Here is a 27,539-nt window from a genome sequence, read left to right on the forward strand (position 1 = left end):
TCTAAAAAACTCCTACTATTCCTACTTTTTTGAAAATAAAGTCCGCAAAAATATTAAAGTATGATCATTGTGCTAGTTTTATTTGCAGAAAATGATCAAAAGATGTCAAACTGGCCGTTTTCTGTTGTTGAAAGGTGTGGCAACATGTTTCACTTTGACATGCATCATCTTTCATAATAAAGGCTGAGGGTTGATGACCACACAGTTCAGCAACAGAAACCGACCAAGCATCATTCACTAAAATATTTAATGTGGCATAAAGAATGGTATGATTTTGCATTAAAAACACCTCCTCTAGGTAAGTTAATAGCTATTAATAATTACACATTTGACCAAAAATATTCCTTCTCTTTTCCTTACTTTTTTGTAAAAAATATTCCTACTATTTCCTTCTTTTCTGTCAGAAAACCTCCTACTTTTTGTTAGTTGCTGCTGGAAGGCCTGCATGCATGCAAGTAAATTTAAAAATTACAGAAATAAATAGGGAATACCCAAAGGAAATGCACTTGTCTGGCTTGTTTACCTCCAACTTTTAAAACCAATCTCATTGTCAATTGATGGACAATCGGGACCACAACTTCATATATGACTACCAGTTGGATTTTATAATAAAAACTAAAAACAATTACTTTAAACAAGTCCAAGTTTTATTTGTGTATTCAACAAGAACATAACAAATCCACAAAGAACATACAAGGTGGTGTATTCAACAAGAACATAACAAATCCACAAAGAACATACAAGGTGTCATTCAATGACAAAATATTAATATGAAATCATTACAACAACGTCTTATCATGAGGAGAAAAGTATAAACCAGGATTATATGGGCAGATATTTGAACATATCCATTTCTTCTATCTCTAGCAAATAAGAAGCAATATTATTTAATATTTTATAATCAACATAAGACAAGTTGTTAAATTGTGTCAAATTTGGCCAGTTCAAATAATATCTGGTTATAATTTTATAAAGAGGACACACTAACAAAAAGTATTCATTTACTATAATATTCATATAACATTTTCTATCTTTTTGGTCTATAATTCTATATCTTTGTTCTTGAATAGTAAGGTCGTGTTCTCAACATCAAAATCTATTAACATCCTTAAATTATTGCTATCGATACAAAAGAAAAAAAATGAATCGCAAAATAATGTTGCAAGTATATATCATATAATTTTCTAACAACAGCTTCTTTCTGTAAATTCGTTAATTTTACATTTTTTAAAAATATGCAAATCCAAGTTCATTCAACAACTGTTTCAAAAACTGTCGAAGTATCAATATATTTCTTATAAAAGATATCATATCATATTGTATTCCTCATATATAAGAGATGCAGGATATCTTTAAACATGTTGTTTATTCTGACCAATTCGTGGCTGAAATTCAGCCCTATTCTTAAAAATATACTTTTTTGAAATTCCCAATTTTATGGTTTGAAAATTTATTTTTTATTGAAGAGCTAATGTATTCTTAATAAAATCTTTTATCTTTTCTTTTTCGTTTTTTTAAAAGTATTCTTGTTCATTGAATACACTTTTAAGTAACTTTATTGTTCCTTTTCTTAGTTTTGCCAGTAGCTCTGGCATTCTTTTGTGAACCCATGCCTGCCATTGTCTGTGATTTATTTTCATGTTTGTCTTTTACAATGAAACTTTTAGAAGCCAGACCTGTACCTTTCTTAGGTCTATGTTCAGAACTCTCAACTTTACTATCAGCTTTTGTACTAATATTCTCTTGTGGTTTATAATCATGTATGATCTCTGATTGACCAGTAACTGTGTCTCTCTCACTTCCTAAAACATTCATGGTACATGTATGTGACCTGTACTCTTGCCTCGAAGATTGACTGGTTTCCACATGTATGCCACTGCCAGATTGAATACCTGTCTTTATATGTGACATATATCCCTGCCTTTCATGCTGACAGGTTGTTTCACTGTCTTGATATAAACCAGTCTGGTTTTGTGCCACATATTCAGGTTGACTGGCAACACTACCAGTTTCTGTATCAGCCTGTATTTGTGGCCTATACTTTTGATTAATCAACTCATTATCAGCAACTAAACCAGTCTGAGACAGTGGCCTATATTCCAGTTTCTGCACTTGATTCGTTACAATATCACTCCTAGGAACTAAACCAGTCTGAATTAGAGGCCTAAAGTCATGCTTCCCCTGTTGATTGGCCATGTCACTTTCAGCAAGTAGACCAGTCCGTGAATGAGGCCTATATTCCATTCTACCCAGTGGAATATTTCCAGCATCACTTTCAGCAACCCTGATCATCTCTTCAATACTTGGACTTGCTTCAATTTCACACATTTCCATTCCATCAATTGACTGAATAAAGAAAATCCCCTTTTCTTTATCAAGAAATATATTAGGAGAGGAAAGATTAGAAAATGGAAGGCTAGAAGTTTCACTTATTAACGAATTACCACTTGATTTTCTCGATCTGTCTCCCGTTTCAGAATTTCCACTAACTTGCCTGGATCTTGAGCTTGACAGTTTTTGACCATGTTGGCTCTCATGCATGGATTCTTGAAAGAGGTGTAGCTTTTTGCTTACATGTGACATTATTACCGAAGTTCTAGAGCTATTAGAAACACCACTAGGATTTCTTGATTTTCTAGAACTTCCACTAACATTTCTTGATTTAACTCGTCTCATTGTTGTATCATAGTTTTTCTTTTTCTTCGAATCCATTTCACCCTTTATAGAGTCTAAATTCTCATTCAAGTTCTCTTTTGTTAAAGAAACAGGTTTGAAATTGTCTGACTGGTCTTTAAATGTCACACTTGGTCCAGGAGTGTTTGCCCTATTTGAAGCTTTAGTGACATTGTTAGGAACTTGTTCACCAGCATCACCTGTCACAATGTCACCTGATAGAGGGATGAAAGGTAGAGTGACCACACCTGCAGACTCAGGAATGTTAAACTGCTGAATTACTTGTTGCACATTATCGCTGCTCTGTGTTTCATAGCTTATGTGAATATGAGATGGTAGGGGATTTGAAGAGGGAGGAATATGATTCACAATTTGATCTCTGGTATTTTTAGTATGACTTGGGATGGATTGACTACTACCATCATGTTGATGTACTTCAACAATATTTGGTTTCCTTGACAACTGAGTGGCTGCATTATTCACTTCATTTTCATGTGCTGAAACAATCAAGGGAATATTTCCCCCCAAATCTGATTCAACTGAAGAAGCACGGTTTATTTCACCATTGTCCAAGACATACATAATTTGTGTCAGGCCTGTCGCATTGTCAAATACGGGAACAGGCCTATAAACACAAGATGGATTATTATCTTGCATAATCGGTTCTGGTACATTACTAACAATATGCTGAACACTTTGTGGTATAAAACTTTGCCCTGCATCGATGCTTATTTGTTGAACAACTTGAGAATTTGGCAAAGTCTGTTTGGAATTATTTTGGACCGGTACAATTGATTCAATATTAAACACCCCCTGGTCAGTGACAAGCTGGTAACTTTGACTTGGGTCCAAAGTCATCTGCTGAACCAGAGTCGGAACCATAGGAGGTTGACTTTCAATGATGTTTGCTCTCTGCACTATTTCAACTGGAGATTGTAACTGCATTTGTTGGAGATGAGACAAGTGTTGATCAACAAAACTCTGACTTTGATTGTTTTGAATTTGCTGCTGTACAATAGGATGAATAAGCCCATAATTGCTCATATTTGCCTGGGGAGCGAGTGATGTCATAGATAGAGTGGTGACAGGAAGAGATGTCATCTGATGTGATGTCACATGGTGTGATGTCACCAGGTGTGGTGTCATAGGCTGTGATGTCATTGAGAATGTCATATTTCTACTCATTTCCCTAAGCTTATTTGTGTATGACAGATTCTCCCTATATTTGGGTGGGGGAGGCATGAAAAGTTGAAAGTTTGAGTGATCCATCATTGGTGGATTCAAATCAACATCTTTGTTTGTAAGAGGTATTTTGACAGGCTGGTTGAGAATCTGTTGACCAGTCAGGGAACTGTTTCTTGAATTTGGAATAACCTGCATGGATGGCAACTCAGATTCCTGAAAATATATTTAGGGAGACTTATTATTTAAGTGGAATTGTGCTCAACAAATCAATCAATATATTTAATTCATGTATATACACTGCAGATCATGCTGACTGCCTTTTTATTTACATTTTGTACCCTTGCCTAAGGAAATATAGCAAATTCAATAGTAAATCCATGGCACTTAACCTGGTGCATGCTTTAAAAAATGTTCTATTTATATTAGACATTTCGAACAATTCAGTGTTCAGTGTATATATCTTGAAGGTCCTAAAATAGTCTTAAGTTATTTTTTGAGGAAAGGTTTAAAAGTGAAATGTTCTTAACAAGAGTCCTTACAACTGAATGGAGCTGATTAATATATGTAGATACAGTTAACCTCTGGCTAAGCCCGGCATATTTTAGTCATACAGCCAGAGCCAGCCACCATATGACCGGTCCTGTAGCCTGTGAATACACTACTTTAACACACTAGTAATGGATAAGCTCAAATAACAAGATGATGTTATCAACATGTCTGAATTTTTTTAAGCAGATTACACAGTAAACTGAGAAAGTCTACTGGACGATTATTCAACATAAGTTTTGGTTTAGCAACTGAGTCTGAGCCAAATTGGCTGCTGCTTCTTAAGGGTTGAGCTTAGTAATGTACCCTAGAGGTGTGTGTCTGTGCACGACCTTGTACCACCATGTGACCTGTAGATGCTGGCACAGCAGGGGGGTGAGACACTGCTGGCGGGGACTGGCTTTTGGAAGGATGCTGTAAAAACAAGAAAGGAACATATACATAATTTTATGTCATTTAATTAACATTACATTACTTACAAAGCTATTTCAATGATGGCAATATTAAATACCAAGAGAGGAAAGATGAAACATGAAGACTTTCCATATCAAAGCATTTTATTTACTTTTAAAAAAATAAAATTTATCCATTTATACAAACACAAGGTATTATACTAAAGCCCGCCTTAAACCATACCATATACTTTTAAGAAAGGCCTTTAAGTATAAATAATTGCATTAACATGAAGGTTCATATTACAAATGTAAATGATTATGTTTCATGATCAATAAAAATGCAAATTCAATAAATGGTACTGAACTTCAATAATTTTTACACAAATTGTTCATATACCACCGACAATAATTAGCTATAAAAGCACATTTAAAAAAAAAAAAAAAGTTCTGAGATAATGTATACATTATCAAATTTATGTGTCCACAATTTATTTGGTATGTAAAACAATAAAAAAAAACATTAATTAAAACAGTTTCAGACAGTTGAATGAACAAGATTTTGGTATGATGAGCATGTAATGTGTTTTTAGTAATTGCATAATACAATAAGGTTGGGAAGAGATACCTCAGAAACAGTTTTCTTTCTTTTCCCACTTCCTTCTGCGATTTCAGCATCTTGAGTCTCTGTAATATGTATCAAATGAAAGTATTTAATCACAAATGATTTAATGTTCTTTAACATTGTCTGAATGATAATTTTCTGGTAATAAAGTGATACTTGTTTCATGTTTTTTTTTGTATTAAGTCCAAGAACCTGTATTTACAAAATAATTTTTGGATTAATGGGCAAAGTAGTAAACACAATTAATTCTAAAACAAACAAGCTGCACATACCAGTATTTTCCGACCTGGTCCCTGCTTTCTTAAAGTGTTCCTGCCAGTACTTCTTGAGCCCATGCTCTGGTGGGTCCCTTATCCCTCCAGTCAAGGTCATGTGGTTACACACCTTCGTGATTGTTGAGTTGGAACAGCCCGTAACCATGGTGATGAACGTGTTACAGTTGAAGTGGGTCGCTCCTGAGAATAATTAAAGTATATAAAAGCACCAGAAGCAGAGGCAGATGCAGATAATAACGTTCATAAAATGTTCTATATTAACCAAGGTCCATAATAATTCAAGTAAATTTAATCTAGTCATTGTCAAGGGATTTAATCATCGTATGATAATATTAAAGTGCAGTTGCAATCCATAGCAAAAGAGAAAAGGGTTGTAAAGTGCCAATAAATTTCATTATTTATGCAGAGGAAAGCTATCATAGTTGACATTTATTGTTCATGATGAAAACCAGAATGTGAGGTGCCTATCACTTGGCATTTCTGTTGTAAGAATCTCAGCTGGCACCCCCCTTGCCTCAGTTGTGGGCGGGTTCTCCAATCTTACCTGCTTATGTAAGCATCTGAGCTAGCACCCTCCTTGCCTCAGCTTGCCCTTGTTGTGCCCAGATTCTCCAATCTTACCTGCTTATGTAAGTAACTAAGCTAGCACCCTCCTTGCCTCAGCTTGCCCTTGTTGTGCCCAGATTCTCCAATCTTACCTGCCGTTGTAAGCATCTCAGCTAGCACTGTCCTTGCCTCAGCTTGCCCTTGCTTTTTGCGGGTTCTCCAACCTAAACTGCTGGTGTAAGCATCTCTGCTAGCATCCTCCTTGCCTCAGCTAGCCTTTGCTGTGTGGGTTCTCCAATCTTACCTGCTGGTGTAAGCATCTCAGCTAACCCCCTCCTTGCCTCAGCTTACCCTTGCTGTGCCCGGCTTCTCCAATCTTCCAGCTGGTGTAAGCATCTCAGCTAGCCCCCTCCTTGCCCTTGCTGTGCCCAGTTTCTTCAATCTTACCTGCTGGTGTTAGCATCTCAGCTAGCACCCTCGTTGCCCTTGCTGTGCCCAGGTTCTCTAATCTTACCTGCTGGTGTTAGCATCTCAGCTAGCCCCCTCCTTGCCCCAGCTTGCCCTTGCTGTGCCCAGGTTCTCCAATCTTACCTGCTGGTGTTAACATCTCAGCTAGCACCCTCCTTGCCCTTGCTGTGCCCTCGTTCTCCAATCTTACCTGCTGGTGTTAGCATCTCAGCTAGCCGCCTCCTTGCTTTAGCTTGCCTTTGCTGTGCCCGCGTTCTCCAATCTTACCTGCTGGTGTAAGCATCTCAGCTAGCACCCTCCTTGCCTCAGCTTGGCCTTGCTGTGCCCGGGTCCTCCAATCTTGAAGCAGGCGGCGGTGGGTCAGAGCCAGCTGTAAGGTTATATAATAGCTTATTTTGTGGCAATGAAAAACAGACTTTTTTTATTTGTCACGTCAAATATTCTGTGTATATACATTGTTAGTATATCTTATAATTAGTGATTTATCAGCCAGACGAACATCTTACTGGGTTGCCACATATTTTTATTTTTTCACAATTTTTTTTATTTTAACTGTTTTATGATATAGAGCAAAGTTATTTCCTCAACTATTGTGGCAAAATTACTGTTGTAATTGTACATTAACATAATATCTGATTTTGTTTATTATTATTTTGTGTCATTGAAATTATCTGTCCTAAAAAATGTCTTATTTTGTAGTAAATATAGGAGGATAGCGTTTAATTATGGGCCTTGATACACACGTGACCTAAGGTTTTGTGCTTAACACTTCCACCAGTTTTTACATGTGATTCACCGTAATACCTAAAACAGATAAGCTAAAATTATATCTTTTACCCACCATTACACAGCTATCTGCACAGCAGTACATGTCAATCATAGCCTCAATATCTGGCAGCTTGCCAAGAATTGCCTTACCACGGGTACGCTCTATACGACACGGCCTCTGAATGATAAGAGAATTATAATTAAAGACAATAACATTATTCTAACCTTAGTGAGGCATAAAATAATGTTAAATTTCACAGAAAAAGATAAAATTGTGATAAATTAAAGTCATATTAGATTTCAACTGCCAAATATGTCAAGTTCATACCGGTATGTATTTATAATGGATTTATAATCTTATTATGAGTTTTAATCACAAAAAGGGAATATTTGACAGTCTGAAGAACTTAAGGCAGAAGGATGCCTTTGCTGGACTCCAAGAGGGCAAAAAGGTGCTGCGTAAGAAGGATAGGGTGCATGAGCACCCTTCCATAACAGTTTAACACTGTAGCTAAAACCATACTTAATGGTTCCGCTCTTTCAGCCAACGAGGCTCATTGACATTCAATTGATACAAACCTTTATTATGTATGCAAAGGCCTAGAAAAAAAAGGTGGTTGGTTAGGGTAACATCCTTTTCAAAAATAAGTATGGTAGTTTTTGTTTTGTTTTTTTTTTAATACCTTTTTTTAAGAATGTCATTTTCATCATAATGGAATGGTGTTAAAGTTTTCTTCTGTATAAGCATTCAAGGTTTTAAACTACATATTGAAAAGCAATTAAAAAAAAAATAAAAAATAAAAAAAAGTTTTTATTTTTTCATTTTTTTTTATTTTTTCATTTTGTTCTCAAACTGACTATAACTAGAACTCCGCGAGTCGGATGTGTCGCCTGACGACACTATAGCTGTTAGATTGGCATTTTATTCATTTATAGACAATGATGTTGCCATTTAACTTTCATTTGATAGTTTACGAGATATGCCACGGACAAAACCTAAGCAAGAAAATTAACAAGGGCAATAACTCTAAAAATATGGCAGCAAGAGTAACGGTTCTTGTGCACTGCACTTGCCCTCAATGAGATCTATCTAGCTATGAAGTTTCAAGTTGATACCTCTTATATTCTTCAAGATATGCCCCGGACAAAACTAACAAAGGGCAATAACTCTAAAAATATGGCAGCAAGTGTTACGGTTCCTTTGCACTGCACTTGCCCTCAATGATATCTATCTAGCTATGAAGTTTCAAGTTGATACCTCTTATATTCTTCAAGATATGCCCCGGACAAAACTTTAAGCATGAAAATTAACAAAGGGCAATAACTCTAAACATATAGATGCAAGAGTTACTGTTTTTGTGCACTGCACTTTCCCTCAATCAGATATACCTATGGAATAAGTTTCAGGTTGATACCTCCTATAGTTTACGAGATATGCCACAGACAAAACCTAAGCAAGAAAATTAACAAAGGGCAATAACTCTAAAAATATGGAAGCAAGAGTAACAGTTCTTGTGCACTGCACTTGCCCTCAATTAGATCTATCTACATATGAAATTTCAAGTTGATACCACTAATAGTTTAGGAGATATACCCTGGACAAGCGAAAATGGGACGCGGACGCCGCCGCCGCCGACAAAAGTAACCCCTATATGTCGTCTCTCAGGCAACACAAAAATGGTAGGGTCGGCGTCTATTCCGTAGGTAGGGTCGGGTTACCCGAACCAAATGTATTTTTTTTGTAGACCAAACCAGTAAGGGGTATTACATTGTCCGTTTTAAGGCGTTTGTGCAGGAAGTTATTGGAGTATATGAGTATCCTCTGTGTGGCGCGCTCGCAAAGTCTCATGTCTTCCCGCAGCCTCTGACGATGGATAATCACAAAATCCTCAAAACGCTTGGACTTCTTCTGACCATTGCCCAAACCTACTGAGCTGTTGAGAAAAACAAGTATTATATATATCTGCATATAATCAATAGAAAAGGGAAAGTTGTGAAGATAGCTTAACATTGCCCATAACACACTCCATAAATAAAGTCAAAATACAAAACAAGAGCTGTCACAGTATGTGACGAATGCCCCCGAATGTGACATTGACCTACGAACAAGGTCAGTACATGAAAAGTTGACCTTGCCTTTACGTGTCAAATACATATGGCAAGTTATTTTAAATTGCCTCTGAACATAAAAAAATACCACCCATACTTGACAACCTACACTGTTATGTCCTTATATTCAGAATTCCCATGTGAATAAACACTTAGTGTATCTTTCACCTAAGAGGTAGGGACATGGGTCTTGCACACGACACGTTGTCTTCGTATGTGGAACACATGTAGCGAGTGATTTTAAAATCTGTCCATACAAGGGAAAGTAACAGCCCTGACACGACAACCTATACTCTATGTCCTTATATGCAGCACTCCATTGTGAATAAACACTATGTGTGACCTTGACCTTTGAGGTAGGGACACGGGTCTTGCACGCGACACGTCGTCTTGGTATGTGGAACACATGTGTCAAGTTTTTTTAAAATCTGTCCATAAAAGGGAAAGTTACAGCCCGGACACGACAACCTATACTCTATGTCCTTATATGCAGCACTCCATTGTGAATAAACACTATGTGTGACCTTGACCTTTGAGGCAGGGACACGGGTCTTGCACACGACACGTCGTCTTGGTATGTGGAACACATGTGTCAAGTTTTTTTAAAATCTGTCCATAAAAGGGAAAGTTACAGCCCGGACACGACAACCTATACTCTATGTCCTTATATGCAGCACTCCATTGTGAATAAACACTATGTGTGACCTTGACCTTTGAGGCAGGGACACGGGTCTTGCACACGACACGTCGTCTTGGTATGTGGAACACATGTGACAATTTATTTTAAAATCTGTCCATACAAGAGAAAGTTACAGCCCGGACACGACAACCTATACTCTATGTCCTTATATGCAGCACTCCATTGTGAATAAACACTAAGTGTGACCTTGACCTTTGAGGTAGGGACACGGGTCTTGCACGCGACACGTCGTCTTGGTATGTGGAACACATGTGGCAAGTTATTTTAAAATCTGTCCATACAAGGGAAAGTTACAGCCCGGACACGACAACCTGTACTCTATGTCCTTATATGCAGCACTCCATTGTGAATAAACACTAAGTGTGACCTTGACCTTTGAGGTAGGGACACGGGTCTTGCACGCGACACGTCGTCTTGGTATGTGGAACACATTTGGCAAGTTATTTTAAAATCTGTCCATACAAGGGAAAGTTACAGAGCCGGACGGACGGACGGACGGACGGTGCGATTTTAATATGCCCACCTTCGGGGGCATAAAAATAACAACAGAAGAATGATTTAGTTTCTCTTATCACTTGATAAAATTGATCATAATAAGCGTACATAAATGTTAATATTAGGGGTTTTATAAAATGACTCAAATGAAACTTACACTCTGGTTTTTTGGTTTTCTGGCATGACATAGCATTTTTCCTGTCTCAGTTTCTCAGCTTCCTTCATCAGATCAAGCAGCAAGTCAACTTCATGCTTCTGGTCAGATTTCACTGAAACATACCAGCCTACATGTAACCTACAAGTTATTAAGAGCTGTCACAGGGACAGCGGCGAGCCTATTCCACCACTTTTAAAGTTTAAAGATTGCAAAGTTTAGGTTAAACGTCCATGGATCACTGTAAAATTAGATTCCATGCAAAACCATAACCAGTAAAAAAATAAAGGTGCAAAATTTGTATTATGTGGAAGATTAAATAACCATACATGATTGTATAAAGTTTCAATGCCATACATAAAGTAATTGCAAAGTTATAGAATTATATGCGCTTACATGCAAAACCTTATCCAGATTTTCTAAGTTGAATAATAAAGGGGCAGTTTATATTATATGCAAGACAGAGTTATCTTACTTGATTAATTCAGAAGGTTGGATAATTACGAACACTAGAGGGCCATAATTTGCATTTTATGCAAAATAGAGTTATCTAACTTTGTTATTTAAATAGGTAAAATGGCTGAGTACTGTCGTATAAAGTCTCAATGCAATACATCAAGTGGTTGCTTAGATATAAACCTATGATTGTTAATATGCAATTAACCTTAACCAAAATTTCTAAGAAGAATAATAAAAGCCCATCATTTGTTTTTGTTTTTTTTTTAAATTAATTAAGTATGATGGGTACTAAGTTGGGAACACATATCTAAAAAGCAATACATGATATATCTGCTGATATAATGACTTAAAGACTAATACATGCGAAACCTTAACCAAGGTGTGACGCCGACGCAAGAGTGAGTAGTGTAGCTCTGCTTAATCTTCAAACAGACCAGCTAAAAAGAGCACAGCAAGATGACATCAATGCTCTTCTGTTCTTACTCTGTCAAAAAGGGGCATAACTCAACAATGATTAAAAAGCCAGAGTTATGGGCCTTGCTACACATGTGCATTTGTATTATTTGTTGTACTTGAACACAGACAATGTCACTGACGACAACATCATGGATATAACAATTCCACAACTTTTCTTAAAAAACCCCCAGCCAAGCTAAAGAATCAAGAAATACAAATTGTAATGCAAGATGTAACATGGGCAGGTAGCTACCAAGATGGTTCTGGTCTGAGGAACTGCATACAAGATGTAACATTCTCTAGGGCAGGTAGCTACCAAGATGGTTCTGGTCTGAGGAATTGCATACATGTATCATGATATGGAAGTACTTAATAGTAAAAACGTACAACTAAAATGACTTATCAAATGTATCATAAAATTTAACATGATCCAGGCCACCGATTGTTAAGTGTTATTTGCCCTTACGTTTAATTGACTTTAAGACACACAAACCTCCAAACTTACCTGATGTCTTTATGAATTTCTGTAAACAGCCACACAATTTCTTTTGACTTGGGGGACAATAGAGCTTTTCAACTGAAAATTCAAATGCATACCATGTAACTAGCACGCATACCATGTAACTAGCACGCATACCATGTAACTAGCACGCATACCATGTAACTAGCACGCATACCATGTAACTAGCACGCATACCATGTAACTAGCACGCATACCTTGTAACTAGCACGCATACCATGTAACTAGCACGCATACCTTGTAACTAGCATGCATACCATGTAACCAGCACGCATACCATGTAACTAGCACGCATACCATGTAACTAGCACGCATACCATGTAACTAGCACGCATACCATGTAACTAGCACGCATACCATGTAACTAGCCCGCATACCATGTAACCAGCACGCATACCATGTAACTAGCCCGCATACCATGTAACCAGCACGCATACCTTGTAACTAGCACGCATACCATGTAACTAGCCCGCATACCTTGTAACTAGCACGCATACCATGTAACTAGCCCGCATACCATGTAACCAGCACGCATACCATGTAACTAGCCCGCATACCATGTAACCAGCACGCATACCATGTAACTAGCACGCATACCATGTAACTAGCCCGCATACCATGTAACTAGCACGCATACCATGTAACTAGCACGCATACCATGTAACTAGCCCGCATACCTTGTAACTAGCACGCATACCATGTAACTAGCCCGCATACCATGTAACCAGCACGCATACCATGTAACTAGCACGCATACCATGTAACCAGCACGCATACCATGTAACTAGCCCGCATACCATGTAACCAGCACGCATACCATGTAACTAGCACGCATACCATGTAACTAGCACGCATACCATGTAACTAGCACGCATACCATGTAACTAGCACGCATACCATGTAACTAGCACGCATACCATGTAACTAGCACGCATACCATGTAACCAGCACGCATACCATGTAACTAGCACGCATACCTTGTAACCAGCCCGCATACCATGTAACTAGCCCGCATACCATGTAACTAGCCCGCATACCATGTAACTAGCCCGCATACCATGTAACTAGCACGCATACCATGTAACTAGCACGCATACCATGTAACCAGCACGCATACCATGTAACCAGCACGCATACCATGTAACTAGCCCGCATACCATGTAACTGGCACGCATACCTTGTAACTAGCCCGCATACCATGTAACTAGCCCGCATACCATGTAACTGGCACGCATACCATGTAACCAGCACGCATACCATGTAACTAGCCCGCATACCATGTAACTGGCACGCATACCATGTAACTAGCACGCATACCTTGTAACTAGCCCGCATTCCATGTAACTAGCCCGCATACCATGTAACTAGCCCGCATACCATGTAACTAGCATGCATACCATGTAACTAGCACGCATACCATGTAACCAGCACGCATACCATGTAACTAGCCCGCATACCTTGTAACTAGCCCGCATACCATGTAACTAGCCCGCATACCATGTAACCAGCACGCATACCATGTAACCAGCACGCATACCATGTAACCAGCACGCATACCATGTAACTAGCCCGCATACCTTGTAACTAGCCCGCATACCATGTAACCAGCACGCATACCATGTAACCAGCACGCATACCATGTAACCAGCACGCATACCATGTAACTAGCCCGCATACCATGTAACTAGCCCGCATACCATGTAACTAGCCCGCATACCATGTAACCAGCACGCATACCATGTAACTGGCACGCATACCATGTAACTAGCACGCATACCTTGTAACTAGCATGCATACCATGTAACTAGCCCGCATACCATGTAACTAGCCCGCATACCATGTAACCAGCACGCATACCATGTAACCGGCACGCATACCATGTAACTAGCCCGCATACCATGTAACTAGCCCGCATACCATGTAACTAGCCCGCATACCATGTAACCAGCACGCATACCATGTAACCAGCACGCATACCATGTAACTAGCCCGCATACCATGTAACTAGCCCGCATACCTTGTAACTAGCACGCATACCATGTAACTAGCACGCATACCATGTAACTAGCACGCATACCATGTAACTAGCACGCATACCATGTAACTAGCACGCATACCATGTAACTAGCACGCATACCTTGTAACCAGCACGCATACCATGTAACTAGCCCGCATACCATGTAACTAGCACGCATACCTTGTAACTAGCACGCATACCATGTAACTAGCCCGCATACCATGTAACCAGCACGCATACCATGTAACTGGCACGCATACCATGTAACTAGCCCGCATACCATGTAACTAGCACGCATACCATGTAACTAGCCCGCATACCTTGTAACCAGCACGCATACCATGTAACTAGCCCGCATACCTTGTAACCAGCACGCATACCATGTAACTAGCCCGCATACCATGTAACTAGCACGCATACCATGTAACTGGCACGCATACCATGTAACTAGCCCGCATACCATGTAACTAGCACGCATACCATGTAACTAGCCCGCATACCTTGTAACTAGCCCGCATACCATGTAACTAGCACGCATACCATGTAACTGGCACGCATACCATGTAACCAGCACGCATACCATGTAACTAGCCCGCATACCATGTAACTAGCCCGCATACCATGTAACTAGCCCGCATACCATGTAACCAGCACGCATACCATGTAACCAGCACGCATACCATGTAACCAGCACGCATACATTGTAACTAGCACGCATACCATGTAACTAGCACGCATACCATGTAACCAGCACGCATACCATGTAACTGGCACGCATACCATGTAACTAGCCCGCATACCATGTAACTAGCACGCATACCTTGTAACCAGCACGCATACCATGTAACCAGCACGCATACCATGTAACCAGCACGCATACCATGTAACCAGCACGCATACCATGTAACCAGCACGCATACCTTGTAACTAGCACGCATACCATGTAACTAGCACGCATACCATGTAACTAGCACGCATACCTTGTAACCAGCACGCATACCATGTAACCAGCACGCATACCATGTAACCAGCACGCATACCATGTAACCAGCACGCATACCATGTAACCAGCACGCATACCTTGTAACTAGCACGCATACCATGTAACTAGCACGCATACCATGTAACCAGCACGCATACCATGTAACTGGCACGCATACCATGTAACTAGCCCGCATACCATGTAACTAGCACGCATACCATGTAACTAGCCCGCATACCATGTAACTAGCACGCATACCTTGTAACCAGCCCGCATACCATGTAACCAGCACGCATACCTTGTAACTAGCCCGCATACCATGTAACTAGCCCGCATACCATGTAACCAGCACGCATACCATGTAACCAGCACGCATACCATGTAACTAGCCCGCATACCATGTAACTAGCCCGCATACCATGTAACTAGCACGCATACCATGTAACTAGCATGCATACCTTGTAACTGGCCCGCATACCATGTAACTAGCACGCATACCATGTAACTGGCACGCATACCATGTAACCAGCACGCATACCATGTAACTAGCCCGCATACCATGTAACTAGCACGCATACCATGTAACTAGCATGCATACCTTGTAACTAGCCCGCATACCATGTAACTAGCCCGCATACCATGTAACCGGCACGCATACCTTGTAACCAGCACGCATACCATGTAACTGGCACGCATACCATGTAACTAGCACGCATACCATGTAACTGGCACGCATACCATGTAACTAGCACGCATACCATGTAACTAGCACGCATACCATGTAACCAGCACGCATACCATGTAACTAGCCCGCATACCATGTAACCAGCACGCATACCATGTAACCAGCCCGCATACCATGTAACCGGCACACATACCATGTAACTAGTACGCATACCATGTAACCAGCACGCATACCATGTAACCAGCACGCATACCATGTAACTAGCCCGCATACCATGTAACCAGCACGCATACCATGTAACCAGCACGCATACCATGTAACTAGCACGCATACCATGTAACCAGCACGCATACCATGTAACCAGCACGCATACCATGTAACTGGCACGCATACCATGTAACTAGCACGCATACCATGTAACCAGCACGCATACCATGTAACTAGCACGCATACCTTGTAACCAGCACGCATACCTTGTAACTAGCACGCATACCATGTAACTAGCATGCATACCATGTAACTAGCACGCATACCATGTAACCAGCACGCATACCTTGTAACTAGCACGCATACCATGTAACCAGCACGCATACCATGTAACCAGCACGCATACCATGTAACCAGCACGCATACCATGTAACCAGCACGCATACCATGTAACTGGCACGCATACCATGTAACCGGCACGCATACCATGTAACTAGCCCGCATACCATGTAACCGGCACGCATACCATGTAACTGGCACGCATACCATGTAACTGGCACGCATACCATGTAACTAGCACGCATACCATGTCACTAGCACGCATACCATGTAACTAGCACGCATACCATGTAACCAGCACGCATACCATGTAACTAGCACGCATACCTTGTAACCAGCACGCATACCATGTAACTAGCACGCATACCTTGTAACCAGCACGCATACCATGTAACTAGCACGCATACCATGTAACTAGCCCGCATACCTTGTAACTAGCACGCATACCATGTAACCAGCACGCATACCATGTAACTAGCACGCATACCATGTAACTAGCACGCATACCATGTAACTAGCACGCATACCATGTAACTAGCACGCATACCATGTAACTAGCCCGCATACCATGTAACTAGCACGCATACCATGTAACTAGCACGCATACCATGTAACCAGCACGCATACCATGTAACTAGCACGCATACCATGTAACTAGCACGCATACCTTGTAACTAGCCCGCATACCATGTAACTAGCACGCATACCATGTAACTAGCACGCATACCATGTAACTAGCACGCATACCATGTAACTAGCCCGCATACCATGTAACTAGCACGCATACCATGTAACTAGCACGCATACCATGTAACCAGCACGCATACCATGTAACTAGCACGCATACCATGTAACTAGCACGCATACCATGTAACTAGCACGCATACCATGTAACCAGCACGCATACCATGTAACTAGCACGCATACCATGTAACTAGCCCGCATACCTTGTAACTGGCCCGCATACCTTGTAACTAGCACGCATACCATGTAACTAGCCCGCATACCATGTAACTAGCACGCATACCATGTAACTAGCACGCATACCATGTAACCAGCACGCATACCATGTAACTAGCACGCATACCATGTAACTAGCACGCATACCTTGTAACTAGCACGCATACCATGTAACCAGCACGCATACCATGTAACTAGCACGCATACCATGTAACTAGCACGCATACCTTGTAACTAGCCCGCATACCATGTAACTAGCACGCATACCATGTAACTAGCACGCATACCATGTAACTAGCACGCATACCATGTAACTAGCCCGCATACCTTGTAACCAGCACGCATACCATGTAACTAGCACGCATACCTTGTAACCAGCACGCATACCATGTAACTAGCACGCATACCATGTAACTAGCCCGCATACCATGTAACCAGCACGCATACCATGTAACCAGCACGCATACCATGTAACTAAAACGCATACCTTGTAACTAGCACGCATACCATGTAACTAGCACGTATACCATGTAACTAGCACGCATACCATGTAACTACCATGTAACTAGCACGCATACCATGTAACTAGCACGCATACCATGTAACTAGCACGCATACCATGTAACTAGCACGCATACCATGTAACTAGCACGCATACCATGTAACTAGCACGCATACCATGTAACTAGCACGCATACCATGTAACTAGCACGCATACCATGTAACTAGTACGCATACCATGTAACTAGCACGCATACCATGTAACTAGCACGCATACCATGTAACCAGCACGCATACCTTGTAACCAGCACGCATACCATGTAACTGGCACGCATACCATGTAACTGGCACGCATACCATGTAACTAGCACGCATACCATGTAACTAGCACGCATACCATGTAACTAGCACGCATACCATGTAACTAGCCCGCATACCATGTAACTAGCACGCATACCATGTAACTAGCACGCATACCATGTAACCAGCACGCATACCATGTAACTAGCACGCATACCATGTAACTAGCACGCATACCTTGTAACCAGCACGCATACCATGTAACTAGCACGCATACCATGTAACTAGCCCGCATACCTTGTAACCAGCACGCATACCATGTAACTAGCACGCATACCTTGTAACCAGCACGCATACCATGTAACTAGCACGCATACCATGTAACTAGCCCGCATACCATGTAACCAGCACGCATACCATGTAACCAGCACGCATACCATGTAACTAAAACGCATACCTTGTAACTAGCACGCATACCATGTAACCAGCCCGCATACCATGTAACCAGCACGCATACCATGTAACTAGCACGCATACCATGTAACTAGCACGCATACCATGTAACCAGCACGCATACCATGTAACTAGCACGCATACCTTGTAACCAGCACGCATACCTTGTAACTAGCACGCATACCATGTAACTAGCACGCATACCATGTAACTAGCACGCATACCTTGTAACTAGCACGCATACCATGTAACTAGCACGCATACCATGTAACTAGCACGCATACCTTGTAACTAGCACGCATACCATGTAACTAGCACGCATACCATGTAACTAGCACGCATACCATGTAACTAGCACGCATACCATGTAACTAGCACGCATACCATGTAACTAGCACGCATACCATGTAACTAGCACGCATACCATGTAACCAGCACGCATACCATGTAACTAGCACGCATACCATGTAACCAGCACGCATACCATGTAACCAGCACGCATACCATGTAACTAGCACGCATACCATGTAACCAGCACGCATACCATGTAACTAGCACGCATACCATGTAACTAGCACGCATACCATGTAACTAGCACGCATACCATGTAACTAGCACGCATACCATGTAACTAGCACGCATACCATGTAACTAGCACGCATACCATGTAACTAGCACGCATACCATGTAACTAGCACGCATACCATGTAACTAGCATGCATACCATGTAACCAGCACGCATACCATGTAACTAGCATGCATACCATGTAACTAGCACGCATACCATGTAACTAGCACGCATACCATGTAACCAGCACGCATACCTTGTAACTAGCACGCATACCATGTAACTAGCACGCATACCATGTAACTAGCCCGCATACCATGTAACTAGCACGCATACCATGTAACTAGCCCGCATACCATGTAACTAGCCCGCATACCATGTAACTAGCACGCATACCATGTAACCAGCACGCATACCATGTAACTAGCCCGCATACCTTGTAACCAGCACGCATACCATGTAACTAGCACGCATACCATGTAACTAGCACGCATACCATGTAACTAGCATGCATACCATGTAACTAGCCCGCATACCATGTAACTAGCCAGCATACCATGTAACTAGCCCGCATACCATGTAACTAGCACGCATACCATGTAACTAGCCCGCATACCATGTAACTAGCACGCATACCATGTAACTAGCCCGCATACCATGTAACTAGCACGCATACCATGTAACTAGCCCGCATACCATGTAACTAGCACGCATACCATGTAACTAGCCCGCATACCTTGTAACCAGCACGCATACCATGTAACTAGCACGCATACCATGTAACTAGCACGCATACCATGTAACTAGCATGCATACCATGTAACTAGCCCGCATACCATGTAACTAGCACGCATACCATGTAACTAGCACGCATACCATGTAACTAGCCCGCATACCATGTAACTAGCCCGCATACCATGTAACTAGCATGCATACCATGTAACTAGCATGCATACCATGTAACTAGCCCGCATACCATGTAACTAGCACGCATACCATGTAACTAGCACGCATACCATGTAACTAGCACGCATACCATGTAACTAGCCCGCATACCATGTAACTAGCCCGCATACCATGTAACTAGCATGCATACCATGTAACTAGCATGCATACCATGTAACTAGCCCGCATACCATGTAACTAGCACGCATACCATGTAACTAGCCCGCATACCATGTAACTAGCACGCATACCATGTAACTAGCACGCATACCATGTAACCAGCACGCATACCATGTAACTAGCATGCATACCATGTAACTAGCACGCATACCATGTAACTAGCACGCATACCATGTAACCAGCCCGCATACCATGTAACTAGCACGCATACCATGTAACTAGCACGCATACCATGTAACTAGCACGCATACCATGTAACTAGCACGCATACCATGTAACTAGCACGCATACCATGTAACTAGCACGCATACCATGTAACTAGCACGCATACCATGTAACTAGCACGCATACCATGTAACCAGCACGCATACCATGTAACTAGCACGCATACCATGTAACCAGCAAGCATACCATGTAATTAGCACGCATACCATGTAACCAGCACGCATACCATGTAACTAGCACGCATACCATGTAACTAGCACGCATACCATGTAATTAGCACGCATACCATGTAACTAGCACGCATACCTTGTAACCAGCACGCATACCTTGTAACCAGCACGCATACCATGTAACCAGCACGCATACCTTGTAACTAGCACGCATACCATGTAACTAGCACGCATACCTTGTAACTAGCACGCATACTATGTAACTAGCACGCATACCTTGTAACTAGCATGCATACCATGTAACTAGCACGCATACCATGTAACCAGCACGCATACCTTGTAACCAGCACGCATACCATGTAACTAGCACGCATACCATGTAACTAGCACGCATACCATGTAACTAGCACGCATACCATGTAACCAGCACGCATACCATGTAACTAGCACGCATACCATGTAACCAGCACGCATACCATGTAACTAGCACGCATACCATGTAACCAGCACGCATACCATGTAACTAGCACGCATACCATGTAACTAGCACGCATACCATGTAACTAGCACGCATACCATGTAACTAGCACGCATACCTTGTAACCAGCACGCATACCTTGTAACCAGCACGCATACCATGTAACTAGCACGCATACCATGTAACTAGCACGCATACCATGTAACTAGCACGCATACCATGTAACAAGCACGCATACCATGTAACTAGCACGCATACCATGTAACTAGCACGTATACCATGTAACTAGCACGCATACCATGTAACTACCATGTAACTAGCACGCATACCATGTAACTAGCACGCATACCATGTAACTAGCACGCATACCATGTAACTAGCACGCATACCATGTAACTAGCACGCATACCATGTAACTAGCACGCATACCATGTAACTAGCACGCATACCATGTAACTAGCACGCATACCATGTAACTAGCACGAATACCATGTAACCAGCACGCATACCTTGTAACCAGCACGCATACCATGTAACTGGCACGCATACCATGTAACTGGCACGCATACCATGTAACTAGCACGCATACCATGTAACTGGCACGCATACCATGTAACTAGCACGCATACCATGTAACTGGCACGTATACCATGTAACTAGCACGCATACCATGTAGCTAGCACGCATACCATGTAACTAGCACGCATACCTTGTAACTAGCACGCATACCATGTAACTAGCACGCATACCTTGTAACTAGCACGCATACCATGTAACTAGCACGCATACCATGTAACTAGCACGCATACCATGTAACTAGCACGCATACCATGTAACTAGCACGCATACCATGTAACTAGCATGCATACCATGTAACTAGCACGCATACCATGTAACTAGCACAAAAGTCATACTCGTTCAAGTGACGGTCATTTATTAATGGTATAACACATTATTATCATACTACTATTTGTTAAGTAGAAACGGGAATAGATATAAAATATATACCAATTAAAAATAACTATATTCTTTTTAAAACTGTGAATTTTCTAGTAGAAAATTAAGTAATGCAAAATCATGAAAAACATAAAATTATGTTTTTCCATTAGCACTAAAAGTTCATGTACTGTATACATTACAGCAAACAGAAAGTTCATTTTTACTTCTGGCCGTAATATTTCAAAAACACTTAAGTCATATCTTAATCTCAGTCTCAACAGATTTTACCACAAGGGAAAACTGTTCTAAAGCCAAAAATGGATTTGAGTACGTACAATTCATTGTTTTTTAAATAATTACTCAAGTATATGTTTTTGCTCAAGAAGGAGTTTTCTTTAATATATTGATCAAATCTTTGTATCAACACATTCTATGAGAAAAATCATTCTCAAAAAGTATAAATACATGCAGAATTTCAAATCATACTATGATTTTAATATGTGGTAAAATGAGTTGAGATTGATATTTGACTTGAGTATTTTTATGATATTGGGGCCTGGTGTGTCTAATGTTGTTTTTTTCATTCTAATACATGCATGTACCTATCAGTCATCGAAATCAGACATTTGAATGAACAAAACTGAATGATAACATAAGTGCTTGGCAGCAAATTCATTAAGAACCCCTGGCCCCAAGTATTAAAACATTCAAGAGTATATAAAAATGCAAAATACTGAAAGCCAAAAATAGTGGGTTTAGCTTAATCCTGTTATAAGAGACTTAGGAAGTTTCGAGAAATTGGGGCCTGCTTTATAAAATGAAGAATTTGCTAAATTAGACCATTTATTTATGCATGCAATTTTTTACCAACACATCTCCACATACCCCTGGGATCACTCCACTCATTTTTCAGCTCAGCTATGAACTCCTCTATACCTTCCTTGTATTTGGTCTGTTGTTCTTCTGTTGGTACATCAACCGGCTTGGAGATTCTCCTTCTCAGAGGCTTATCATACAGTGCAACTGAAATCAGGCATCTATGAAAGAGGCAATCCATAAAGAAAAAGCATACCTCATGGTATTGGGCTTTTTAATCAAATGTTTATAATGAACGAGAAATGTAACAAATGTTTGTTTGTAAACATGTTTTTTTTTGCACATGACATCACTATACAGGTATGTTTCGACAATTTAAGTGAAATGTATGTTTGGTAATGCCTTGCATTACAAAATGAAAGATACTGGTAGTTAAATACCAGTCTAACAGGTTTCCTTTGTCATGAACATAGAAAAAATGTCTTATTTCAGGAAAGCTTCACATGTGATTTTACTCCGGAACCGGGTCATTATGATCGAACGACGTTAATCTCTGAGCACTGAATTATGTAAATATTGTTTTCAAGTTGTATTATTGGACAAAGCAATCTAGTCTACACTTTTCACAATAGCACATGGAGCCTGGGCATTGAGAGAAAATTCGGGGCAGTTTTCCCAAGCCCCCTCCCACTCCACCTGCCAGGGGATATGGCATGTAGGTTATTAAAAACACTGTATCAAATACAATAACCTTACCACAGGCATTACAAAGCTGCATTTCCTGGTTTGTGTTCTTGTCAATGCGGATTTTGGGCAGTGGCATGTGCCGAGATCTTCCCCCCTTCTTTCCAGACTTCTTGAGATTCACAACAAACGGAGATTTGCACATGTGGCAGGAAAATGGCTCACCTGAAATTTTGCACGGATGGTACTTACATGCTATTTTTCTAAAGGGCAACAAAGAAATAAGTGGCATTATAATAAAAGAATCTTTACCCACTTTAATTCCTTGAATCAACATGAAACCACAGCAAAATATATGACAATTTGTGCATGAAAAAGTATATTCAATCATTATAAAAAGAATAAAATTAAGATTCTCTATTGTGAAAACTTTAAAACACTATTGGTTATCGTACAGTAAGAAGTAAAACAAATTTAATCCATCTCATGCAGCAACATCCACTGCATGAATAAATTCATTTAATTCTTAATACATAAACTACATTTGTAACCAACTTCATAAAACTGGTGAGGGCCCAATAAATGAATCAACTAAGTCATGTACACCAATAATCAAAAAAGAGTTTAGAGAAACAAATGATAAATAAATTATCACAGTTACCATTGACCATGTCATAAGGCCTGTTGGGCAAGGTCTTATAAGGTTGATCTGTCTTTTTCTTCTTTTCGGCATCAGAAGGTTTGAGCTCTGGAGAGTATGATTCCCTTCTTCTGCGCTTTCTAGCACTGCGTCTTCCTTTGGATGGAGACTTTTCCCCTACCACTTTGTCTTCATCCATCTTCTAGAATGGCATGTATAAATCAATTAAACAATCAATTTTGTTAAGCAATGCTAATTCAAATGAATTTAAGTTGTAGCTTACGCTATTTTATGAAATATGCTTGGCTAAGAAAAATCCCATCTAGACTAGTCATTTGCAGTGTTCACTTCAAGTGCAGTACGTCAAGTTAAATCCAAAGGGTTGTCATGCTTGGTGCTCAGAATATGAGAGAAAAACTGCCATTCATTCATTAAACGTGTTTGGGGCAAAATTTGCTGTTTGGTTCTACTTGAAGTGTATGCAATGCGTTGCAACAGGGGTACGAAACAAAACAGTACCGTTGGCTACATTTCAATCATGAATCTAAATGAACCCATTGCATGTTACCTCTGGAGTACATGTACATGTACTTTGTACCCAGTTTTTTTAAACAAGATGTTACATCTTTTAACAAGATAGCTAACAAATTTGATGTTCACCAAATAGTCTGTTCATATCCGGTGTCCACGGAATTATATATAGCAATTGCATGGTTAAACAGGGAGACACAATCAAAACATAGTACTGTAGTTGCCTAGCAAACACATGACGTTGTATCAACGTCGGATATAGGTTGGATTAAGGTCGCGACGTCGGCAACTTAAATACAACGTTGTATCAACGTCCAAATCACGATGTCAGTCCGACGTCGCTATTAGACATCGAACCGACGTTGTGATTTGGTTATATTTTTCAAGTTAATACACGATATACACATGATGTAACAAGAAGTTGCTCGAAAAATCGTGATACTGCTGCAAATATATACTAAAACTCGATCAATTTATTATTCAAGTTGCTTCCCTTGTCTGTGCCCTTGATTTCTGTAATTGGAATTTCCGCATGGTGTCGCATGTTTATAGACTTTTTTCTTTCCTTGTTTTGTTGTTGTTAAAAATCATCTTGTTAAACAAACATTAGCAGAAATAATTATATCGATAGCTTCTAATCATGTCATTTAGATAATTCCGAAAACAATGCATGTTTAATTCCTTATCTTAAAATAGAATCGCGCAATTTTGAACCCATTTCGATCCGCCATATTGCTCATGAGATGTACGAATATTGACAAAAGAGAAAGAGTAAATTACTCCTCTAGAGACTCGACGGTTCATATTTTAAATATTACAACAAGGTAAGTTGATACGATGCATGTTTAACGGTTTGTAGCAATAATTTTCTGGTATTTTACAAGGTTGTTTCAATGAATTTTTAGCATACATGAAATTCAACCCAATTTGCCCTCAATTGGCATCGCGCCGATTTGTACCTTTTTGTATGAGAAAACAATGTTAATTGTTCTCTTAAATAATATCTGTAAATACTAGTATTTTCTGTGTAATTTTGATCTTTGATCAGGATCACAAAGGCCCATGTTATTTACCATTGTTTTTGTTAAATTCACTGTCATCCAGCAAAATTATATATATTGTTATTAAATTGATATTATTCTGTACCCCTTTTTGACAGGTTTATGACGGATGATGTAATGCCTAGCTTTACCGTGAAGGGGAAAAGGAGAAAATGACTTTTCAAAAGCAGTTTTTCAACGTGTTCAAGGTAATACTTGCCAAGTCAAATCTGCTTCTTGACAGTAATCATTAAATTATGTTATTATTAAAGTGAGTACCAGGTATAGTCTTGTGCATTCACCTCTTATAAAAATAGCACTAGTGCCCACTCAAGAAAAACAAAGCAATTAATCACTGAAAATGATTTCATACGCGATAGCTTTGATCACAGATTCTTGTCACTGAAATAAGTATAACAATTAAAAGATAATGAAAAAATACAGCAAATATTGTACCAAAACTGGAGTAATTTTGTTGTCTGGAATTTGATATCAAAACTATAATTTCAGCAGTTTCAAGTCAATATCATTTTATTTGACAAGGTTTTATGTATTTCAGCAAGTGTCACTGTGTTTACTGCTACTGAACATGAGGTTGATGGGGCAATTGGATCCTGTCTAAAGTACGCTCCAGACAGACGAGGAGGTGGAGGACGACGAACTGTTTACACAAGTTAATTAACCTACATCTCTTAACTTATAAGTTTACCATGTGTCATTTAATTGAATGTGCCTTTATTATTTAACACTTTTAGTGTCTGTACAGATTAGTTGTGAAAATAAAACTTGTACATTCTCTGAGTTGTTTGTTAACGAATGTAGGTAAATGCTGTGGTAATTCCTAATTACCTGTTACCTGTGTGATATGCATATTTATACAATGGATTTTGGTCGTTATCACGACGTTGTTCCAACGTCGTAACTCCGATGTTGTTCCAATGTTGTAACTCCGACGTCTAAAAAACTTTCATTTTCAACCAATATACAACGTCTATCCAACGTCGGTTTCTGACGTTGTAACAACGTCTTTCCAACGTCAATTGTTTGCTGGGTGTATACTGTATATTTAGTATGCTGGATACCAAATATATGTTCATTGCATCTGTTTTTAGTAGAATTCATTGTTCAAATAATGTGCTCTTTACGGGTCTTGAAATGGCTTGATTCTCAACTTTAAAATAGTTTAAGGTAGGCATTTAATATTGCATAATTAACGATTAATTTGTGGATGGAATGATGAACAATGAGACTTCGATAATGCAATAATCTGATAATTAACATTTATTACAAAAAAACAAGTCACTGTGTGAAAAAACACTATCTCAAGCTTAATACATTGCATGTTCACTCATATTTAAATCCTGACAAAGACACTCAAATGCAATAGTATGTTGTCAACCAAGAAAATGGTCGATAAATGATTGCATCTTAATGAAATAAGCGTTGATTTTTATTCTCCTTACTTCGGTCTTTTTGCGTCTTGCGGTTAACCGTCATCCGGGTTCTCT

The 27,539-nt window shown here is 39.9% G+C and overlaps 1 protein-coding gene across 1 annotated transcript; it reads right to left on the bottom strand.

Annotated features, from left to right (window-relative positions):
• Positions 1-635: 635 nt before the first annotated feature.
• Positions 636-27,532, bottom strand: LOC128223070 (uncharacterized). The gene is made up of 13 exons (XM_052932306.1): positions 27,495-27,532; positions 24,482-24,662; positions 23,893-24,045; positions 23,206-23,343; positions 12,357-12,428; positions 10,940-11,051; positions 9,247-9,412; positions 7,552-7,656; positions 6,978-7,080; positions 5,694-5,876; positions 5,425-5,483; positions 4,711-4,818; positions 636-4,071 (listed from the first exon to the last, which is right to left on the bottom strand). Exons 2-13 carry the CDS (start codon positions 24,657-24,659, stop codon positions 1,546-1,548), a joined length of 3,903 nt encoding a protein of 1,300 aa, XP_052788266.1. The 5' UTR covers positions 24,660-24,662; positions 27,495-27,532; the 3' UTR covers positions 636-1,545.
• Positions 27,533-27,539: the final 7 nt, after the last annotated feature.

This window comes from Mya arenaria, chromosome 17 (assembly GCF_026914265.1).
Source record: "Mya arenaria isolate MELC-2E11 chromosome 17, ASM2691426v1".
Classification (NCBI taxonomy): domain Eukaryota; kingdom Metazoa; phylum Mollusca; class Bivalvia; order Myida; family Myidae; genus Mya; species Mya arenaria.